A 22,145-nucleotide genomic window follows, 5' to 3' on the forward strand; every position below is an offset into this window, starting at 1 on the left:
TCCCTCCCTGGGCCCTGCCAATTCAGCCCACAATGGCCAGGACCTTCACACACAAGGCACCCCCAAGGCAGATACACTCACCCACCACACCATGGGACTGCCCACGTCCACGTACACGCTGAGACACCTCCCATGCTGACACTGAAACAGGCACAAGGGTACGAACATGCATGTGCACTGAGACTCAAGCTCCCTGACACAGTGACGGGCAGACACACTGTCATAGGCACAAAGGGTGATGCGCGGGCACGCAGGCACACCGGAGCACTTGCAGGAATGCACACACATGGACACAGGCACCAGCCCTCCCAGCTGCAACCCCCGCCCCACGCACTGGCATGAGCATTTGGGAGAACAAGCCCTGGACCTGGCAAAGGCTCTGAGCCCGCCTCTTCCGGCGCTGCCTGTTCCAGATCGCTCGCACCACGCCCACCTCTGGCCGCCCATCGTCAGCTGCAGTGAGCCAGGCAGGTATTGCAGTCATTCAACACTTTGGGATGATTTACAGCAGTGATAACCCCATTACAGGAAGCATGGCACTAAAGCCAAGCACAGGTGGGGCTGGCAGCTTCTGGCTGGGGACAGGATGTCAAGACTGGCTGGTATCTACACTAGGTGTAGCCAGTTCAACTGAGGCCAGCAGCTTTCTGCCCTCTGGCTCAAGGCTCCCTGGGCCTCTCCTGGGCATCCTGGCTGGGCAGAGGGCTGCCATCTCACAACCTGCCATGTGCACACATACCAATGCCCTTGTTAACACACAATGTATCACCGATGCATGACGCACACAGACACGTGCCCAGATGTACACACACACGGACATGGATGGACGCCTGGTGCTCACTAACACCCAGAGAGGTGCACGCCCATCTGAGTGACAGCCGTGTGCACTCAGGGGAGCACTGGCTTGCAATGCAGCCTCCCCACGTTTGCTGCTTCCTCCCTGGCCTCGCCCTGCTCCCCTGCAATCTGTGCAGCAGAGGGAATTTCACGCTCACCTCTGACCCTGGCACTGCCCTACTCAGAATCCTCCCGTGGCTTCCAGTGGCCCTTGGAGTAAAGGTCAGACTCCTCCGCACAGCCTTCAAGACCCCGTATGATCTGACCTCTCCCTGGACCCCACTACAGCCCACTTCCAGGAGACTGCCCATGGTGTCCCCCTTGCCCAAAAGCTGCTCCCTTCCCCTCTTTACCTAGACAGTCCCTCTGCCATCAGCGTGGACAGCTCTTCCTCCACACCCCTAGTCTGAGAGAGAAGTGCTGTCCCCAGGGTCCTTGAGGCCCACACTTCCTCCATCAGAGCCATTAGCAAGCTGCTGCCAGAAATGTGCCCCTCTCTCCCACAGGGACAGAGTTGTGTCTGACTTGTGTCCTCAGTACTGGGACGAGGCCCGCAGTAACATCACGGTACACACCAGGAAGAACTCATGCGGGGCGGGGGTAGCCTAACTTCTATGTGAGACTGAGACCCGCACAGGGTCATGGAGGGGGGCATGTGCACAGGACCCTGGGCCGTTCAGCAGAAGGTGGCGTCTCATCATCCCCAGTGGACCAGGCTATTCCCAGCGCCCCAGCCTGGGCCGTGGGAGCAGATGCCTCCCACTGCCCACCACTGAAGGGCCAGCAGCCCACAGGGCAGGCTCTGGCCCAGACTGCCCAGATTCCAATCAGGCCTCAGGGTTGTCACCCAGAAGGGCCACCCTAGGAGTTATTCGCAGCCAGGCCCGAGTCCCAACCACCCACTTCCCAGCTGAGTGGGCTCAGAGCAGCCACTTAACCTGTCTGGGCTCCAGCCTCCTCAGCCGTGGTCTGTGAGGTGACAACCACCAAGGCCAACGCTAAACATCAACTCTCACTTCTCCGTTGGCTGGAAACCCTGCTGTGGGCTCTGAGAGGGCCCACTTTACAGGGGAGGAAGCTGAGGTTAAGTGGCAGAAAGTGATGGAACCAAGATCAGAACCACCAGGCTCTGAAGCACACACCTTTTCCTTTGAACCTCCAAGGCGCCTGCTGTGTCATCAGTCGTGCGCAGAGGACGTCAGTGAGGTCTGAGCTTGTCAGCCTCTGTGCCTTTCTTTGCCCAAGCCCTACCCTCAGCCTGGAGTGCCCTCACTGCCACCTCTCCTCCGACTGAAATTGGTTTTTCAAAAGTCCACTTGCCCCGAGCAATCTCCCCAGTCACAATAGTCCACTCCCTTTCCTTTGTGAGAGCCCTAAGGCGTCTGCCTACTCCCCTGTGTGACAATGGTGTGTGGGCAGTGAGCAAGGAGATGACAAGCAGGTGTCTGGAAGGAGTGGGGGTGGGGACCAGGGAGCAGCAGGGGCTGGAGTCAGACCTGGCTGTGGTATGACCCTGGGAGGTGGTGGAGATGGGGGCTGGCCACAGGAGAGGGGAGAGGGGAGAGGGGAGAGGGGAGAGGGGAGAGGGAAGAGGGGAGAGGGGAGAGGGGAGAGGGGAGAGGGGAGAGGGGAGAGGGGAGAGGGGAGAGGGAAGAGGGAAGAGAGGAGAAGGGAGAGGGGAGAGGGGAGAGGGGAGAGGGGAGAGGGGAGAGAGAGGGGAGAGAGGAGAGGGGAGAGAGGAGAGGGGGAGAGGGGGAGGGAAGAGAGGAGAGAGAGGGGAGAGAGGAGAGGGGAGAGAGGAGAAGGGAGAGGGGAGAAGGGGTTAAGTTAGGCTCTGGAGGGCCTGGAAGGTGGCGACTGGCCTTCCTGTTGTTAGAATGCTGGTGAATAACAACAATAATAACGACCACCATAACAACAACAGCTAAAAAGCAAACATTTCTTTTCCTTAAACTCTATTTTTTAGTAATGAGCTTTGTGCTAAGTGCTTCACATCCTCCTGTTGTTAATCCTTCCCATGGCCTGGAGAGAAAAGAAGAGTTGTACCCATTTTACAGGTAGGGAGACCAGGGTTCAGAGAGGTCGAGTGACTCGTCTGAGACAGCACAGCTCACAAAAGTGGCATTAAGGAGGGCCTGGGGCCTGGCACTGTGGGTGCTGACTGACAGGGGCTGCTGCAGCAGGTAGGCAACTGAAAATCATGACGGTCTCTGAGACTAGACCTCACTCCACTCAGGGCCGCAGCGCCAGTGACATCTGGCTGGGTCTGGGTCTGCCCCCGGGTGGTGAACTCCCTACTGGGAGCACGGATCCTTCCAAGTCACCTGGGTGAGCTGGGTTTTCTTCCCCTCTTGCTCAAATACTCACTGAGCACCTAGCATGGGCCAGGTGCTTTCCCGGGACATCACAAGCAGGAGCTACAAGGAGGATAAGGCAGCTCAGAGGCCACCTGGTGGAGCTAAACTGTGTGACCTTGAACAGCTGCATTCGCCTTCCGGGGCCTCAGCTTCCAAATCTCTGAAATGGGAATAACAACAGATCCTGCCTCATTGATTTGTCAGAGCTTAGTGAGATAATCGAGTTCTTAACTCAGTGTCTACACAGTGTAAAAATTTTAGAAATAAAAAATAAGACTTTTCAAGCCACCGTGCTGCCACAACTGTGGGCCGAGAGAAGGGGAGGAAGACAGGTGAGCAGACCAGGACAGAGGACACCGGTGAGCACCTGCGAACTTTTTTTGCTTCCTGCCTCCCAGAAGCTACAAATTTTGCCTTCCCATGCCCCATTCCAGTTCCCGCCATGGGCAGCCGGGTCCCACACCCTGGGATTTCAGGGAGAGAGGAAGCCCCTTGGTCCAGCTGGAATCCCCAGGGCGGGCCAGGTATCTTCCCAACCATCCTCCAGATCCCCGCTTGCTGCCCCCACCATCCACAGACAGCCACCCAACAATGCCACCTCACACCAGGCAATGCGCCTGACCACAGGGGGCCTGCCACCTCTCATCCATCCTTTCAGCACACACACATGGAACCCCGAACCAGGCCTGCGGGTACCCTGGGCAGAGATGCTCAGACCTCCGCGTGCACAGGCCCCACCAGGGGCCCGCTAGGGATGCAGATTCATAGGCTTCACTCTCAGAGCTCAAGTCTGCCCACAGACCTAGGAATCCGCATGCTTAACAAGCACTGCAGGGCGGACCCAATACTTGGGGGGTATGACGCCAGGAAGACTTCTTAAAACTGGAGACTCATGCCAAGCTTTCAGAAGAGGACGGCTTTTCCGGAGGCAGTCAAGATGATATAAACCAGGGGTCATATACGGCACAATCACTTATAGCCTGAGTAAGAGCTAGATGTGGACAAGTGTCAGGGATGTGTGCGGAACAGCAGGTGAGCACATGGCTGAGCACAGAGGACAAGAGGAGGTGGGGCCTGACTGAGGAAGGCCTGGAAGGCCATGCAGATAGCCAGGAGAAGTCATTTGAAAACAAGCCTCAGTCCAACAGAGCAGGAAGAGCTCTATTCCTGTGGGCCTGGTTCTTGTTCAGGACCACTCAGGCCTCCATTTCAGGAGGCCAGAGACTCAGGGAACTAGGACCAGCTCCACAGTGTGCAGGGCCTCGTGCAAAATGAAAACCCAGAGTACTTTGTTCAGAAAGTATGAAGCACTTCAAGAGGGCGAGAGCAGAGCATTAAAGCCAGCAGAGCCCTTCTGAGTGTTGGGCCTGTGTGACTGCACGCATCACATGCCCATGAAGCAGGACATGTCATGGACTCAGCCAAGTAGGTCACCCTTGCTGGGACCAGACCAGGGCGCTCGGGACCTGGCGGTTCCATCACCCTAGCTGCAGACTCTGGGCCTCTCCCTTCGCCCCTCCCCTCCTCTCAGTCTGCAGAGCTGCCTCCTAAACTTGGCTGGAGTCTGTCCCCTCTCCACTCCCCTACACTGCCCTCACCTCCAAAGAGGCAGTCTCCTGCCTCCCATCCCATGCACATGCTGCCAGTGTCATCTCCATAAAGTGCCTCTCCAGCCCTGTCACTCCCCTGTCCAATAACCTTCGATGGCTCCCTCCTGCCCACAGGATAAAATCCAAACCCTGTTGCATAGCTACTGTCCCCCTCCTTTACACAGCCCCATGTCCCAGCAGCTGTTACGCACACCCTCCAACCAGACTCACTGTCTCAACCCACTTTTCTTGGGCCACCACTTTAACCCCTAATAGTCTGGCTACCAGTGCCCCTACCTGGACTGCCCTCCCCAAACCGTTCTCAGTGCCAGCCTCCCAACTCACAGGCAGCTGCCCGGGGTAACCCAGCACATAGACTCTTGCTGTCTTATGGTACAACCAGGCCCCTGCCCATGGCCCTTCCCATGAACAAAAACAGCTCACATTTACTGACATGGCTCTTTGCAGTCTGCACTTCATTTAATGAAGTGCCCTCGAAGCTGGGCTCTTCAATTATCCCCATTTTACCAAAAAGGGAACAGAGAGGCTCAGGGAGATGAAGGAACTTGCCAAGGTTCACACAACTGGAAAGGGGCTGAGCCTGGGGACCAGCCAACCCAGTCTAGCCCCAGGTTATTCCCTTACACTTTCTTTTAATACTAACTGAGCACCTACTCTGCATCGTGCCCTGTTCCAGCAGAGGCGGGGTGCACACAGAGACTCTAGCAAGGAGACCGCCTGACACATACAACCAAAGTCAAATGCTTGCTCAGGCCCAATGCAAAGGGCTATGGGAACATCAGGAACAATATCAGCAAGAACCACATAACTAACATAAAGACACTGCGTCTGCTTTCTCCTTTGAAGCTCATCATTGCCCTAAGGCAGGTGTTCGGTCCTCAACAGACTTCTGAGGGGTACCGAGGCGCAGAGAGGTAAAGCATTTAACTTAAAGTCACACAGCCACTAAGTGGCAGAGCCTAGGTGAAACTCTGAACCCTGAGGTTCCAAAGCACTGGCATCTTTCCTCTGTCTACACGGCTAAGAATCAGGTTAAGTTCTCGGCCTCCCAAGGAATCAGCTCTGGGGGGTGGGGGGTGTCACAAAATCAGAGAAAAGGCCAACATTTCCAGGCACAGGGACTGTGCTGGCCTGATTTCTGCTTAATTCTGCCCCTCCCACTCTCCATACCAGCTTCTCCCGCCCGGGGAGCTCTGAGGGCAGCTTAGCCCGGACCTGGCTGAGTCACTCAGGGCCCCCAGCTAGGGTCCTGGTGATTAGCTGCCCCCACGCACCAGGCTCTTACCTAATACCCCTCCTGATCTCCTGCCATGAGCCCTCACCAGGCAGAGCACATGGCTGATTCCATGAGACTCCCTGTGCTCCGGGGCAAGTTGTTTCCTCTTACCAGTTAATATTATTATTACTGTTATTACTGTTATTTTAATTTAAATCTTTGACATTCAGGGAGATGGTTCTCTGCAGCCCAAAGGGCATGTCTGTGGGCGGATGGCACCTCGGTGACTGGCCTGAACTCTCGCCATGTGAGGTGGTTGGACCAGTGGGCGGCCAGCTCCAGCCTCCCCCAGGGGTCTGCCGCTGCTCACTTATCAGGCTGACATCCCACAGGGGGGCCGCCGCCCTGCCTGCCCCTCTGGCTCCAGGCCCGCCCGACTGGAACCAGACCTGGAGGGGTGGTTGGAGGGGGCACGTGGGAGGGGGCCGAGCCCTCACCACAGGCCCCTTTGCAGTTCAAAGTGACACGCTCAGGCGGCTATCCCCTTCAAAGGGCAGACAGCAGCCTGCCCGAGCGGGACATACCCTCAGCCTGAGCCCTGAAGGCCGGCCTGTGAAAACCCTGCGGGGCTGGCCAAGCTCCCACCCATGGGGTGAGCACGCTGCCCTGTCCCCTGCCTAGAGCAGGAGGGCACATCCTTCCAGTGCAATCCAGGGAAAATCACTTCCCCTTTCAGAACGTCCCTGCTGGCACGGTGTTTGCAAAGCACTCAGAAAGCACGCAGGACGGTCACGCACGATGGCAGCAATGCGGATGATAAAGATGAGGACTCGGAGTCTCTATGAGAAACGCTGCCCCCAAACCAAAACACCTGAGTGTGACCCCCATCAGCTCCTCCTGGCTCTGTGACCCAGGGCAAGCCACTTAAGTTCTCTGAGCCGCAGTCCTCCATCTGTAATGTGAGGCCAGGATGGGATGAGGAGACAGATCACAGACACTTCTCTCAATGCCGAAATATGCCCCCTAATGCCAGAATGCGTGTTCAGCCCGAGTGCACCCCACCAAGAAGGCTTGGTCTGGCTGCTCCCCTAACCCCAGACCCCCCCAAGGCTGAGGAGGGTCCAGAGAACAAGTCTCGGCACCTGCAGATGCTGGCTCCATGCTGGTGCAGCTGCCAACTGGCTATGTGACCCTGGGTGTGTGGCTTCCCCTCTCTGAGCCCCAGTTCTGTCACCTAGAAACCGGGTAAAGAATAGAGCTTTTAGAAACTCGCATCAAGATCTGCAGTGCCAAGGGCTTAGCCCCCAGCACTGACATAACATGTGCCCAGTTCGTGGCTCTCTGACGTTGTGCCACCTTGGGGAAATAACTGAACCTCTCAGGTCAAGCTTCAGTGTTGCAAAACTGAAAAGTAATAATGCCTGCCCCCCGGGCAGTGAGAGGATTCCATGAGCCAGTCCTCATCAAACCTTTACCACAGGCAGCATGCAGTGAATACTGGCCATTAATTACGAGGCATTCATTCAACAGGTAACATTGAGCTCTGGTCCCAAACACCATCAGAGAACTGAACTCAGCAAGGGGTCAGAATCTACCCTCCCAAAGAACTGCAGACAGTTTTCTGACAGCATGCCTACCCTCCAATCCCAGATCCACTTAATTAGCTGTGTGACCTTGGGCAACTTACTCAACTTCTCTGTGCCTTGGTTGTCTTCTCTGAAAATGAAAATAATAATGGCATCTAGGTCATGGCGCAGATAACAAATGGAAGGGCTTACAGCAGCGGCGCCTGATGACCACAAGCACTCACTAAGCATTAGCTGTGACTATTATTGTTGCTGCTGCTGTCCTGCACTCTCTGGGCTGGGCCTGCCTGTCAGCAAGCCCCCTGCAGCCAGGCCCCCTTCTGCAGCTCACAAGCTTGGGAAGTGTTAGCTCCTGCCCTGCAGAACAGAGGCTTCTGTGGGCTTCCTCCCTGGTCTGTTTCCCCAGCAGCTGGAACACTTAGAAAAAAGCTCCCAGCCTGCTGGGCTTGTCAAAGCAGGGCCAGCTTTACTAGAACCAGGTTTGGACGGTAATTTTGTGGTCATAAGAATTATTTTCTTTACATACTGCTATAGAAAGGGGAAACCCCGGCCTTTTATATATATATATATATATATATATATATATATATATATATATATATCCATATATCCTAAATGAAGACACCATCAAGCATAAATATGCTGCTAGAGTTTTTAATAAAAACATGATGGAGAAAAACATTCGAAGCTCAATAATCAGAAGTAATTTGCGTCGTGAGTAGAGATGTGTCATTCCCACCCTCCACCCCCTTGGCTGTGCTCTGCACGGGACAGGCTTTGGGGCTGGCGACTTTAGACCTATGGCAAAAATAATGAACAGCAGTGCGCGCAGAGATAGCCTGAAAAATATCCTGGGAAAGAAAAACATATGCCAAAGAGTGTGTTGTAAAAGTCATATTTCATGCCTGACTTTAGAGAATGTTAATAAGGATTAGAACCATACTCCAACAGAACAACTATCAGTCAAGGCAAGGTAATTAATTCTGCTTCAGATCTCTGCTTGGGAAAATGAAAGCGGTAAGTGTTTCACAGCATCGAGATTCCATCGCACCAGAACAACCCCAGAACTCCCAAAGCCATGTCCTGATCAGAGCCGAAGGAAGCCTGTCTGATGCTGGCGGCCTCTGATATGTCGCCCTGTAGATTGTGGGGGATCTTTTCCGAATTGTAACAATATCAAACTTTTTTTTTAATTTCAGGATTGGCTAATAAATATGATTAAGATAACACGTCCCAAACCACATGTCCTCTGCTTGGCCTCCAACATGTGGAGGACAGATGTGTCTTCCATGTACAGATGACCTAGTTGGCTGCTCCCCTGAGGTAGGGACCCTGGGAGACGGAGCCCAGAGAGGTCCCAGCGGCCTAATGCTCCCCCCAACCCCCTACCATTGCTGCAGAAAGGAAGAGCCAAGCCCAGGGTTTGGGGGAGTCAGACATTAGAAGGACAGAGGGATGGTGGGATGTGGTTCTGTGCTCACCTGGTTCTTGTGCCTCAATGTCCCAATTTAGAAGTTAAATTACCCAAATCCACATGGCCCGTGCTATCCCCAAATCATTTCATCATGGAGGCTCACTAATTACCCCTCTCAGGAGCCAGGATCGAAGGACCTTCTCTCAGTGACCTCAGTCCAGGGAGAAGAGAGTAGGCCACTGCTAAAGCCAGAGTCTGGGAGGGCGTTCTAGAAAGAATTATGGAGTTGCCACACAGAAAACCCCTAACCTGGCGGTGAGCAGACTGGGGTTCCTGCACCCATTCTGCTACCACTGAGCGAGCTTTGGGGCAAGTCCTGGCTGCACCGGGGCCTCAGTTTTCTCATATCTACAAGGATGTCGAAGAGCCTTCAGCTGGGACATTCTAAAGCAATGGCTGGTGGAGTGGTGGGTGTGGCCCTACTGGGCCCTTGCTGTGGTCATTGAAGAGGGTTCTTAGGTACCATGGAGAAAGCCAGGTCCTGAGTATCAGGGCAGAGCGGCCTGGGCCTGTTGGTGTCCACAGCCAGCAAGGCTCCAGGCCCAGGACGAAGGGGCAGCAGGCTTAGAGGCCAAGGCTGGTCTGGGCCCCACCCCCAAAGAAAGGCTCTGGATTAAGGTACAGAGAGGTCCTTCTTGGCTTTCCCTTGGCACAAGGAGTGAGGGAGTCCCTCTGAGTATGCCCAGGCCAGAACGCAGGGCTCAAGTGTGCAGGCGTGGGGTGGGGTGGGGGAGCACTCTATCACAGTGGTAGAATGAATGAACAAACGAATGAATGAATGAATGAATGTATGTCAGGGGGGGAGGGGCTTCCCAAACACATCACAGCAGGCAGGCTGAAGGCAGGACACCTCCTGAAAAGAAAGAGGCTATTAAGGGTCCCTGGGGGAGGGCACCATGGCCAGGATGAGCATCAGTTGGATATACACGGGCCACTTGGCAGAGGTTGGGAGGGAGACCTTCCAACCACGCAGTGTGTTCAGAGGCTACTCTGGGCAGACAAGAAGGGCCATGCTCCTCCTGAGCTGGACGGGGTCAGACCTCGGTGGAGGACCTTGTCACTGGCCTCCTTTCAGCCGGGGCCAGCTGGGCACTGGCTGTCGCCTTCCTGAACCCCTGTTACTGCTCAGGCGTAGGCCGTGGCCTACCCTGTAGACCCCGGGTCTCTCCCTTGCCCAGGAGCCCAGGCTGGCGGGCAGACGCTGCGAACCCAGGGCTTGGCCGGCAGGGCTGATATGAACCATCTGCGTTGTCTTAGGCCGCTCCTCTGCCCACTGTCCCTCTGAACTCGGCTGGTTCCCGCGGGCCGTTTGATGCCTCGCAGGGTCACAGACCCCCGCACACAAATCACCGCCGCGGGGCTGGGGGTGGGGCGGAGGCGCTGAAACCTAATCCGCAAAGTTTGCTCTGCCGCAGGCCCGTTCCTTCCCTCGCTCACTCGGCTACCACCCCCTTCTCCAAACAAGGCTTATTTTTCTTGCCAAAAAAACAAAGTTGGTATCAAGTGTTTCGAGGGAGAAAGTCTCTCCCCCGCCCCCCCCACTCCACCCCCGGCCTTGGAGGCAGGGCCGGGGCTGTTGGCTGAGCCCGAGACTGCAGAGGGGGCTCCCCGAGAGGAGAGGACAGGCGGGAGGTGAGCTCCGGTTCCTGGTCCACAGGCTGTCCCCTTCCCAGCTCCGGTCTGTCCCTTCCCAATGCTTAATAGCAGCAGACCCCAGAGTCTCTAACCCTACCTGGTCCCCCCCATAGGGTTCCCTCCACCGAGCTCTCTGTTCCAGTGCAGCTAGAGATGGAAGCATCACTCACTTCCTGCCGCTTCTCCCTCCCCATAAAACAGCCCTTGCCTGTCGCTTTTACGAGGTGACACCCTGCTCTCAGCCCGATACTCCCCGTGCCGGAGTTTGGGCTCCAGAGGGAGGAGACTGCGTGCAGCCAGGCATCTCCAGAGGGCTCCCAGGGCACACCGCGGCCCCGGGGTGCCTGCCCTGAGCACAGCCTAAAGCCCAAGAGCTAATGAAAGGATGCCAAGGCGCTGGGTATATTAGAGGTAAATTCCTCAGAAGTACCCTCTCCAGCTCCGATGACTCTGGGGCCTTCCCTCTGAGACCCGAGAAGCCGGCCAGAGGTGGCCAGCCTGGTTCTCTGGAGGGGTGCAAAGCAGAGCCATGGGGGTGCATGGGTTTCATTTGCTGCGTGTTGGTTTTGCTTTTGGTTTTTTCAGCCGGTGCAGCGACCCAGAACCGCACGGCCGCTTCTCCGAAGTCATGGCTTCCCGCTGTGCCTGGAGGCGAACGCAGGCAGCTCAAGTCCGTGTCTGCGGTGATCTCTCTGCTGGCTGGAGTTGTTGTAGTCTAAGCAGGTAGCCCGGCTCAGGCAAGATGGCCACGTCGAGGGTCTGGGTGGCGCACCTGGCGGGCTCTGCGCAGCCTGGGCGCAGTGGGAAAATCTGCAAACTACGGGACAAGGTAGCGAAGGCAGCGGTGGTGGCGAGAATAAAGGCGCCATGGCCGGCAGAGAAGCGGGTTTCCTCGCAGGGTCGAACAAAGGAATTCACCCTCAGAAGAACCGGGCTGAGCAAGCTGCTGGAATGGTCAACCCGAGACTCGCAGGAGTAGGCGCGTAGGAACATCTAGTCCCAGCGAGCCAACGAAATCCGCCCTGCAGAAGACCCCAGCCTGGCATCTCCATGTGGTCTCTTGATTTTTGCCAACCCCGCTCTAATGGGGATCGTGGTTGTCCCCCCCACCCCCAGTGCCACCTTTCCTGGGAAGAGGAAACAGAGCAGCGTGCTCTCCGTCAGTGGAAACAAAAACATTCCCCCAACCAATATTCTCTGTTCGTGGCATAGTTGCCCCATTTTCCAGAAGCTGACAATCGAGGCTCCTGCAAAGCAACCCCTCTTCCACCCCTGCTGCAACGCTTGGCGGGCTCCAGAGACCCCGGCGCTCCAAAAGAACAGGCCGGGGGGTGACAGAGCCCAAGCCCACCTCCTCCTGCCTTCGGAAGGGGTGGAGGGGACACGGTTGTAAGGTGCTCGCCTTCTTTTCTCTGCTTGACATGAATAAGGGGATTAGGATGGCAAGTTTCCGTCGTTCACTCCGTCGGACAAAGGGTCCCGCAGTTTGAGCGGCGCAGCCTCTGATTAAAGGACAGAGCCCTGTCACTCAGCACCATCCTAGGTACTTGTGTTCGTGACATAATCTTATTAGAAGATAAAACCGGCGAAATCCTTTTCATAATGAAAAGTTACATTTAATGGCTGGCCTCGCCCCCCCACTCCGTCCCGACCCAGCTCGCCTCCCCCCCGTTGCTGTTGGATATGGCTTGCCTGTAATTGGCATTTAAAGCACCAAGTCCGGGAGAAAAACGGGGTTTAGGGTTTTTGTAATCCCCCTAAACTGTCTTTGTTCGAAATCTCCACAGATACAAGTCTGTTAAGAGTAAATATTTGTGGATTGATACAACCACATTTCCCCCCTGCAAACCAAATCTGAAAAAATTCCGCCCCCCCGCCGTGCAGAGGCCCGGGCGCAGAGGTGGGGGCTGGGGGCGCCCGGGCCTCTGCGCGAGAATTCGGCTTTCCGCCGCCTGACCGCCTCCAGGAGCCGAGGGACTTTGCACGTTTCTCAGGCGGGAAAAGGGTCTTAGAGTCTTTTTTCAATTTTCTGTTCCCTCGATAAACAAACCTCCCGAACTTGCTGCTTTTGGGCCTGCCCGAGGGGGTCGGCGGGAGGGCTTGGGGAGGGGCGACAGCTTTGCTCTTTTCCGAACGAAAAACGGGAATTCTCTCCACCAGCCTTGCTCTCTTCCAGCGGATGTTAAGTGGCTCCAAGGGGACTTGCTCCTTCTTGGCCGCGGGAGACCCCACTCTGCAGGGCGCCCCAAGTCCAGTCCAGGAGCGCACCCCGAGCTGCCAGGGGCCCCCCAAAACGCGAAGGAGCGCGAAGGCTGTTCGCGGGGCCCCGTACTCCCGGCTCCAGCCCAGCCCGTCCCAGGATCGGGTTCCTTCATAAATCAGCTGCTGGGTGAAAGGGCTGCGCTTTAGAAAGGGCAGGACCGTGTGCGCGTATTAGAGCGCGCGGTTCCCAAATCCGGGCTAAACCCCTGGTGACACCGAAATTCATCAACGGTGCTGGCGCCCGCGGCTCGGCCGAGGAGACCAGGAGCCGAGAAGTCGATGCACCGCTCTGCCTCACTCGGGGGAGAAGAAGAACGAGGAACAGGAACCTTCCGAGAGGTGGGCCCGGAGAAGGGCGCTGGTGGAAACCGCTGAGAGCACGAGAGCACCCCCCCCCCCCCCCCCCCCGCCCACGCACAGCGACCTTGAAAGAAGTTCTCCCACCGGGAGAAGGGCAGTTATTCTAACCTTTTTTCCTTCTCTAGTCAAGGCTGGCCCTACAGGGCTTTCTGGGAGAAGAGGGCATTGACCCCTACCCTAATCCCCACCCTTAGGCAGTTATCCCCCACACCTTCCAGGCTGGGCGCTCTAGGGACAATCCCAACTGTCCAGTGCTGGGGAAATGGAGCTTTCAGGAAGTTCAGGGCAGGAGGATATAGGGATGTCACCACCTTTGGGAATTAGACCCCCCAGGGGAAAAAGCTGTTACAGAATTAACTCTGAGCCTGGGGGAAGTGACCTAAGTCCTTCATCCTCGGTTTCCTCACCTATACACCTAGAGCAGTGAAGGTCAATACACATCGCAGACACTGTCGCAGACACTGAAGGAAGGCCAGTTCCTTTTCCTTCTAGATGCACTACTGTGACCTGCCCCTCTGCTGGCCATGTTCAAGAATCTGTTGGGAGAAAAACAAGACCTACATGCCTCAGTCGTACCGGGCCCGCTGCTGCCTGCCTGCTCCCAGGGACTGATCTCTGGAGGCACCTTTGGCCCATTCCCTTTCCAAGGGAACATTTCAAAGCACAGGCCCCAGACCTGGCTGAGGAGCAGAAGGGCGGGCCAGGCCCCTCTGGGAGGCCTGATTTGGAGGCTGCATTCTCTGGGCCTCCCACGTGGGGCGGACAATGCATCCCTGCCAGGCAGGGCTCTGGGCTCACTTCCCTGGCAGGCAGGCAAGAAGGAAACATACGTTGACTGGATGCCCAATGCAGGCTGGCACCTTTCCGTTTGTTTCACTCGCTCCTCACAGACTGATTCACTTTTATCCTGCGAGATGGAAACTGTCACCCCTATTTCACAGAGGAGAAAACGGAGGCTCAAGAGCCATCAACCCTTTCTTCAGGGCCCTGGGCCTGTGTCACTGGGAGCCTGTGTCACTGGGAGCCAGTGCTGTTCTCCATCCCTGATGTCACTGCAGTCCTGCTCATTCCTTTGAGAAAATGTGCCCACGGAGGGGGGACCTCCATTTGGAGGAGGTGGCCCCAGAGCACCTTGTCCTCTCCACCTCCACAGGCTTCAGCAGCCCCAGGCCTGGGCGGGCTCCCACACCCCTGCAGCCCAGTAACTATGGCAATTCAGGAGTCACATGACAACAGCCACCGAGTCCCCGAGGAAAGCGGGAGGCAGGGGCAGGGGCACAGCAGTCACACCAGCTCCAGCCTGTCTTGCTCAGCGCGCTCCTCCTCTCCCATCACTGCTGCCGCAACACCGGCGCGGCTGGCGGTCCTGTGTCCCTGCCGCCCACTTGGCCTTCTGCAGCTAGACAGCAGCGGCTCGCCAGGCTCCTCCCTCCCACCAGCCCCGATGGGCACCTCTGTCGCTCTGGGAAGCCCTGAGAACCCTCCCGGACTGGCAACCACCTCACAGTTCCCAGGGAAACCTCTTCCAGTGCCGGCCAGGAAGCAAACATCTTTGTTTCTTCTGGAACCAGACTCCAGGAACCGGGTTTTTCCTGCAGCAACACTTACCCCAGTTCACCGAGTGCAGGGCCAGCCAGGTGCTCTGCCATCAGCCAGCACTCTGGGTCCCGGCCTGTCAAGCCAGGCTCCCGATTGAGACAAAGCCCCCTCTCCCCCCTGGCCAATGTACTCACACATCCTCCCGACCCCTACACTCCCCCTGACCCCCTTCAGGGCCCCAGGGGCCACCGGGCAGGTCCAGCGGCTGCCAGTCAAGAGGCTGAACAGAAATGGATAGAATATTGCCCGGGGAATAACAAAGGAAGGGCCCACGCAGAAATTTATTTGTACTGATCAGGAGAAGCAAAGGCACAGGGCCGCGAGGAAGTGCTGTCAGCCAGGCCTGAAACCCAAGAAAGTTGCCATTCTGAGCACAGTGGCCCCTTGTACCCCACCACTCCACCACGCAGCAGTAGTTAAAGCAAACAACAGGCCCTTCACTGCCCCGTCAGTTACACCTTCCCCCCAAAATTACACAAACTTTGAAAGATTTTTCGGAGAGAAGATGGATGCTTCAGGAGACTTGAGGTCAAGGCTAGGCTGTTTAAAGTATATTATTAACAAATAAACATTTACTGCAAAAAGGAAAAAAAAAAGAGAAAAACCCTATAGGCCACCGGGGAACCAAATCGTGTTGCTTTTGGCTTCAAATGACAGGAGACATTTATGACATGAATGGAGAACACCAGCCGGTCGATGAAATGGCAAACGTCTGCCACTTTGCTTCCTCTGCCTTGTGAATCAACGTTTTCAAATATGGTTTTCAGCCTGGCCCTCCCCTCCCCACCACCTCTTCCCCACTTCTGACTGCAGTGGCAATACAGCCATGTAATTTTGGTTTTGCTCTTTGCTGCCATCAGCACAGAATCTAGAGGTTGGAGAGGGCTGGGTCAGCCAGACAGCCAAGGGCCTAGGGACCTCCTGCACCCCAGCTGAGTGACAGCTCGCCCAGGCCCTGGGATGAGCAGACCATTCCTCTCCTCCCCCCCCCCCAAGCTGAGGCCTGACTGTGGTGTCCAACAAATTGGAAGTTATAACTCATGTCGTTGAGAGCATCCTCCATTCCTCAGCCTAACTAATGCCAAAGTAGGACTGGTTTTTTTTTTTCTTTTTTCTTTTTTAAAAACCCCACAGCCACAGGACGGAGGAAGGTCTCTAGGCAGAGGCACTGCCAGCCCATCACGAACCGGAAAGCCTCTCTCCGCCAGTCCCTCGGCTGGAGGGCCCTTCTGACCACCTGGGCTGGTTTCTCACCGTTCAAACCTCGTCTTTCTGAGAAACAGATCCTCGGATCTCCTTCCCATACACTCCCTCTTCTGAATCCTCCCTCAGCCTCAGAGATGTTGGTTGAGCTTTATTTTCTGCCACTTCAATCACAAAAACAATAAGCATGAGCAGTTTTTCAAATATGAAATTATAATACTGAGTATGCTTCTCCAAACTAGACCCTGCAGATTCCCACTGTTCCCCAGTGGAAAGGCCTCTGCTCTGGTCCAACACCCACCGCTCCCAAGAAGAAACAGGGCCACGCCACAGCCAGCCCAACCCCACGGTCTGCCCTTCCTGATAATGCACAGTTGGCATCTGTTCTCACCCCAACAATGAGAAGTTTTCCTGCCTCTCTGGAGGTGCGAGAGAGGATAACAGATCCCTTAGAATAGAGAACACTTAGTACTGAAGCCCCACCAGCTGCCCTGTGTAATCCTCACAACTCCCTAGGAAATGACATCATCACCCCCAGTTTGCTGATGGAGAACCCAGGGCTCAGAGACGGGCAGCCACCTGGCTAAGATCACACAGCTGCTGAGTGCTGGGGCTGGGAGGTGAACCCAGGTCTGCCTCAGAGTCCAAAGTTCTTTTCATCACTGAGGAAGGCAGGGTCCTCAGTGTCCCAGGCAAAGGGAATGGTTTTCCCAGGGGTGCCCCCTATCTTCCTGCATAGAGAGGCTCATGGCAAGCCTCGAATTCCAGCTGCACCTCTCTGACATGGAACCCATGGCCAGTCTGCTGTGTGTCCTCGAAGACAAGGCATTCCTTGCCATGCTGACGGTGATAATAGTACAACAATAATTTCTAGGCAACCAGATGCCAGGTCCTCTGAGGCCCATTATTTCAAATCCTTGTAAGAATACTTCCCTCCAGGTAGACATGTCCCCATATTACAGAAGAGACTCAGGTAGGTGTCAGGGCTGTGGGGTCCTAGCCTGGCTCCAGTGGACAAGGAGGGAGGGAGAAGAGCTGAGGGTCACCAACCAGACCCCAGAGGAGATCCTCACAGCCTGCTTCCCCCTCAAGAAAAAAGCCAGCAAACAAATTAGGCTACAGGAGCCCAGAGCCTGGGGAATACAGGGTGAGCCCGGAGTCAGCTGTGAATAATGCCTCCGTTCAGCAGCAGACGACTGCAGCCTCAGGAAGGCCTCTGCTTACTCTTCCGCCTGCAGCCAACTGCTGGGGTTAAATGGAGAGGTGCCCTCCCAGGGGCGAGCGGGTCCCAGGCCTGGGCTGGCAGAGTCTCTCAGCCCTTAGATCCCCAAGGAGAGCACTACCGAGGCCTTCCTATAAGGTAGAGTGCGGGCCCTTCCTTCCAAGGAGGTCCATTTCCAGGACAGGCCCTGACCCCAGCCTGGGGCAGGGATTTCTGCGGATGAGTCCGATGGGAACTATGCCAGCTGGGCACCCCCGGCGGAGGCGGTCCTGCCGGTCACTGGCACCCTGTAGTAAGGCCTATGGGAGGCCTCCCAAGCTGGGAGATGCCGCCAGACCTGCGCGGGCCCTACGTTGCTCTTCCCTGCACCACACCCGGCCCTGCTGCCGCTGGTGCTCCGAGGGGAGGTGAGCCTCCCAGGAAGGCCTTTCCCGGTGTAAACACTTCCAAGGAAAGGAATGTGCTGGGAAGAGCGGGCTGGGCCAGCGAGCTTCATGCAGCCAGCTGGGGTAAATTAAAAAAAAAAAAAAAAAAAAACTCCCCGGGACTCAGACGGCTTTTTGTGAAACGCCATCAAAGCCACGCTGCCCCCCTCCTGCCGAGGTGGGTGCATCCTACCTGGGCAGGCGAGCTCCCGGGGCCGCTCGCAGGCTCGGCGGCGGAGAGGAGGGCGCCCGCCGCGGCCGCGAGGGGTGCGCGCCGGCGGGGCCCCGCGTCCCTGCGCAGGCAGGCTCCCGCTCGCGCGCCGACGAGTCCCGGGTCGCCAGACCTGGGAGCTGTCTTACAAGCGATCCGACTCCATTTTGTGACAGATTTTTGGACTCTCCCGCCAACCCTCCCCCCTTCCGGAGCCTCCTCCAGGAATTCGCCACCTCCTCAGGATAGAAACCCTTTCCAAGGCAGCGACAGACGACGGCAAGAAAAGAGTTACATAATTCTATTTGGCCAGGCCGCCAAGAAAAAAAAAATGGGGGGAGGTATGTTGTCATTTTTTTTCCATGGGTTCTCGGGTGGAGGAAGGAGAGGGGCGCTCGGGATTTGGCGTTTGGAGGCCACGTCTCCTCCCGGTTTCTAGCTGGGGTTTCTGCCCGAAGAGCTCGCGCTGCTGAGGGGCCAGAGCCTCGAGCACAGAACAATCCGATGCTTTTGGGTTTGGTTTTTTAGATGGAGGCCCCGAAAAACACGTAGGAGAAAAAGACTTTCGAGTGCCGCGTGACACTGCCAAATGCCGTGGTCCCGGCTCTTTTTACCGGTGCAAGGCGTGCCGATGTCTTTTTTAAAATTTTATTTTATCAGATGCTATTAAAACTTGGGCCGAATGTCAATTAATTACCCCTGTGGTGCGTAAAATAATGCTGCGCTTCTAGGTGTCCAGGATCTTCGAAAAAACAGTTGGAGGAAGAGAGCTTAAGAAAAATAGCCACCTCTTTCTAAGAACCGAGCCCCGCCGCCCCCGGCCCGGAGGACACGTTTCTCAAAAGTTAGGGTGGGGGTGGGGGGGGCTGTTAATTTCCCAATACCGCTGACTACAGACAAGACAGAATGGAGAAGGCTCGCTGCCGTGCCCGCTTGCCTGGATTCTTGGCTGAAAGCGTTTACGCACAGATGCAATATATATGCCTCTGCAATCCTCAAAGAAAAAAAATAAATCGCGAAATATATTTTTTATTGTGCAAAGAACATTGCTTTCCCATTGAGCCCCTGCTTGCGTGGCGGGCTGGCTTCCCTGAGAGGCTGAAGTGAGACCCGGCCGGGAATCTGTCCCCAGGATGGTCTTGGCAACCCTTCTTCAGCCTCCAACCAGCCGCCCAGTGCGGATCCCTAACTGATGTTACTGGGAGAGAGAGAGGGAGCCAGGGAGGAGGGGGCACCAGCGGGCTGAGAGGGATGCCCGCCGGAGGCTGCCGCCCTGCAGGACCCGGGCTCAGCACCTGGGATTCGCCCGATTCCACAACTCCCTCACAAACAGGTCCCTTTTTCGCTGAAGAAAAAGCTCGTAGGTCGCCCTTCTTTTCTTTTTAAAACAAATATACTTTGAACAAAGCCATTCCAAATGTTTAATTGTTGTGTAAAATGAGGGGGTTGGTCACTCAGCTCTAATATCCAGTTCAGACTTTGCACCTTTACAGTTAGTTCTGGGCCCTGAAGAACCAGGGCTGTCCTCTCCTTGTTTTAAAATGAAGGGGTGAGGAGGGGGGCTAGAACGAGCGGATTTGTACAAGAGGTTGGAAAGAGCCGTTTCAATACGTGAAAAAAAAATTCAAAAACTTGCACAAATGACTTGGAGGCCCACTTCCAGTGGCCCGAGCTTCCTGTCCCCACGTGTTGAGTCGTCCAGGCCGGCGGCTGAGCTGAGTGGGAAGTGGCACTGCCAGAGCCCAGCTTGGGCTGGGCGGGCAGAGCAAGTGAGGCTGCAGGCCGGCAGGACGTGGGTGGGCTGGAGGCTGGTGAGCCCTGCAAGGGGCTGCTGCTCCCCAGGCCGGCCCAAAGCCACCGACCACATTTACCCCAAACCACTCTCCCCATTTCATTTGCGCTGCCCTATGCCTGCCTGTGGCTGAGCTGACTGGCGGCTTCACCTTCTCCTGGAACTCGAATCCCATCAGTCCAGGGCGCAGCGCAAAAGTGGTCACTGGCAGTGTCCTCTGATCGGAGGGTGCTCCAGATAGACGGGGAGGCCTCAGCTAGGCTCTAGGGCCAGTAAAAGAGCTGACTCTCTGCACCTGGCCTCAGCTCCTGCCCGCAGAGCCCCCAGCAGGCAAAAAGAGCAAAAGAGCGTGGCACAAAACCCAGCTCCTGCGAGGCCCCAGACCAGGGAGCACAGCCAGATTACACCTAGTGTGGGTCTCAGCCAGAGCCTTTCAGAATAGAACCCAATGCCCTCTGGAGGATTCTGGCCTCAGTCAAGCAGCTGGAAGGGCACGCCAGCTGCTCCAATTTTCATCAGGGCCTGGATTTAGAGACAGTCCCTGGCAGAACAGGTAGGCTGCACTGACCAGCAGACACCGAGACCAGCCTTTTCTTAGAGGGGACACAGTCCCCGCTGAGCCGCAAGCCACCTGAGCAGCCTGCCCATCCTGCAGCCCCACCCGAAAGAGTTTTCCAGGCCTCACTGGAAAGTTGTTGTAGGAACCCCCTTGCCTCCTCAATACAGCCCTGGGGATCCCCACACCCCTCTTTCGGATGTTGTACCGCTCTGCCTCCCTCTCAAACATACTGTCAGGCGCAAAACTCAGATGAAGATCTGTCCCAAGCCCCTTGCCAGACAAACCCACAGCCTCAGCTATAAACAAAAGTCAGCAGATAGAGCTCAACCCACAGCCTCTGGCTTCAGCCCTGGGGCTGGATCTATATCAGGGCAGAGTAGGCCATCCTCCCCAACACGCAGATATTGCAGAAAAGATAGCCGCTGGAGAACCCCAATTGGGTCAGTGCCCTGCCCCCATGGGGATCCCCAGATTGTGGTTTGCCACATCTTGAGGTACTCTTCCTAGACAGCTTCTCAAAGCCAACAAAAATTATAAATGCAGAATTCCCGCATGGAACGGTTTTGGTAGGATGGACATCCTTTTCTCTCCATCAGGGACTAAAAACGCAGCAGGGTGCGTGGCAGGAAGGCGGTATGGGGCGCTGCTCAGACAATTCAGCACCCTTGTACTCCACCTCCTTGCTCCAGGAATCCCAAACCCCACAAACCCTGCCTTTGGGCTGGAGAAGCACACCACCTGGGCCTGGTCTCCTAAAGCATTACTTTCGTTTGGAAATCAATTTTTGGTCCTCAATTCAGGCCTCCCAGCACCGTGGCATCTATCTCTCAGTCGGCCCAGGGCTTGTCCTGTACCCCAACTCCGCGGCCCAGCGCAGGTTTCACGGACAAAGGACAGCAGCTAAGTGGTGTCGGAGGCTCCTGGCCACCCCACCAGTGTCGGCAGGGCTGGGATAGTTCGCCCAGAGACGCGCAGCCCGCGGAGCCCTGGGGCTGGCGGGCCCAGCGGCGCACAGAGCCGGCGGCAGGGAGGACGCGGGCCCGGCCTGGCTGGGGGCAACCAGGCTGGAGTGCCGGGCGGCGGCGGGGAAGGAGGAGGACGAGAGGCGCTTACTGTTGGTAGTCTTGTTTGCAGTACAGTTTCCGATCCCGGAAGTAGCAGCTGGTGGTGAGGGCTTGCTGACACGCCGCGCACTGCAAACACTCCTCGTGCCAGGACGACTCGTTGACTCGCATCAGGAAGCGGTCGGAGATGGGCCGCTGGCAGCCCTCGCAGACGGCGGGATGCGGGCAGTCGGAGCCTGCAGCGCACAGGGCGAGAGCCGGGCTGTCAGCGCCCACCAGCCCGGTCCCGGCGTCCCGGCCGCTTGGTCCCCGCAGCCCTGGCTCCAAGGTCGAGGGCAGAGCCCGGGAGCGCTGCCCGCCGTCTGCGCTCCCCCGGCCGCCGCGCCAAGGGCCGGGCAGCGTCAGCTAGTTCATCCTAGTCCACGGACTCCAGCGCGGAGAGGCCGCGGGCCTCGAGCCCTGGCTCGGCGCTGCGCTCTCCCCTTCTCCGGAGATCCAACGCTTGGTATTAAAACGTATGGAAACGAGCACAGCGCGGGGCAGCCGGCTAGGACAGAGACAGGCGAGGTGAGGCTGGGGCGCTCGCTGGCTGACACGCCCCACAGTGGCATTCGTGGTCTTCTGTTCCCAATCTCACCAAAATCTGCGATTTGGGTGACTCAGGGAACATTTTTTTTAAAGAAGTGCCCCCTCCCCGAGTGACCTGGTACTACGCCCAAGCTTGCCAAGGTGA

General features: G+C 56.5%; 1 protein-coding gene across 2 annotated transcripts in view; it reads right to left on the reverse strand.

Annotated features, from left to right (window-relative positions):
- The window catches only part of LMX1B (LIM homeobox transcription factor 1 beta), a 77,359-nt gene that overhangs the window by 54,503 nt on the left and 711 nt on the right, over positions 1 to 22,145 (reverse strand). For both annotated transcript variants that reach the window (XM_066256176.1, XM_066256175.1), the window contains exon 2: positions 21,462 to 21,648. In XM_066256176.1, coding sequence (XP_066112273.1) covers positions 21,462 to 21,648 — 187 coding nt within the window. The remainder of the gene's footprint in view (positions 1 to 21,461; positions 21,649 to 22,145) is intronic.

The sequence above is a fragment of the Saccopteryx bilineata genome, chromosome 2, assembly GCF_036850765.1.
Source record: "Saccopteryx bilineata isolate mSacBil1 chromosome 2, mSacBil1_pri_phased_curated, whole genome shotgun sequence".
In the NCBI taxonomy this organism is placed as follows: Eukaryota; Metazoa; Chordata; class Mammalia; order Chiroptera; family Emballonuridae; genus Saccopteryx; species Saccopteryx bilineata.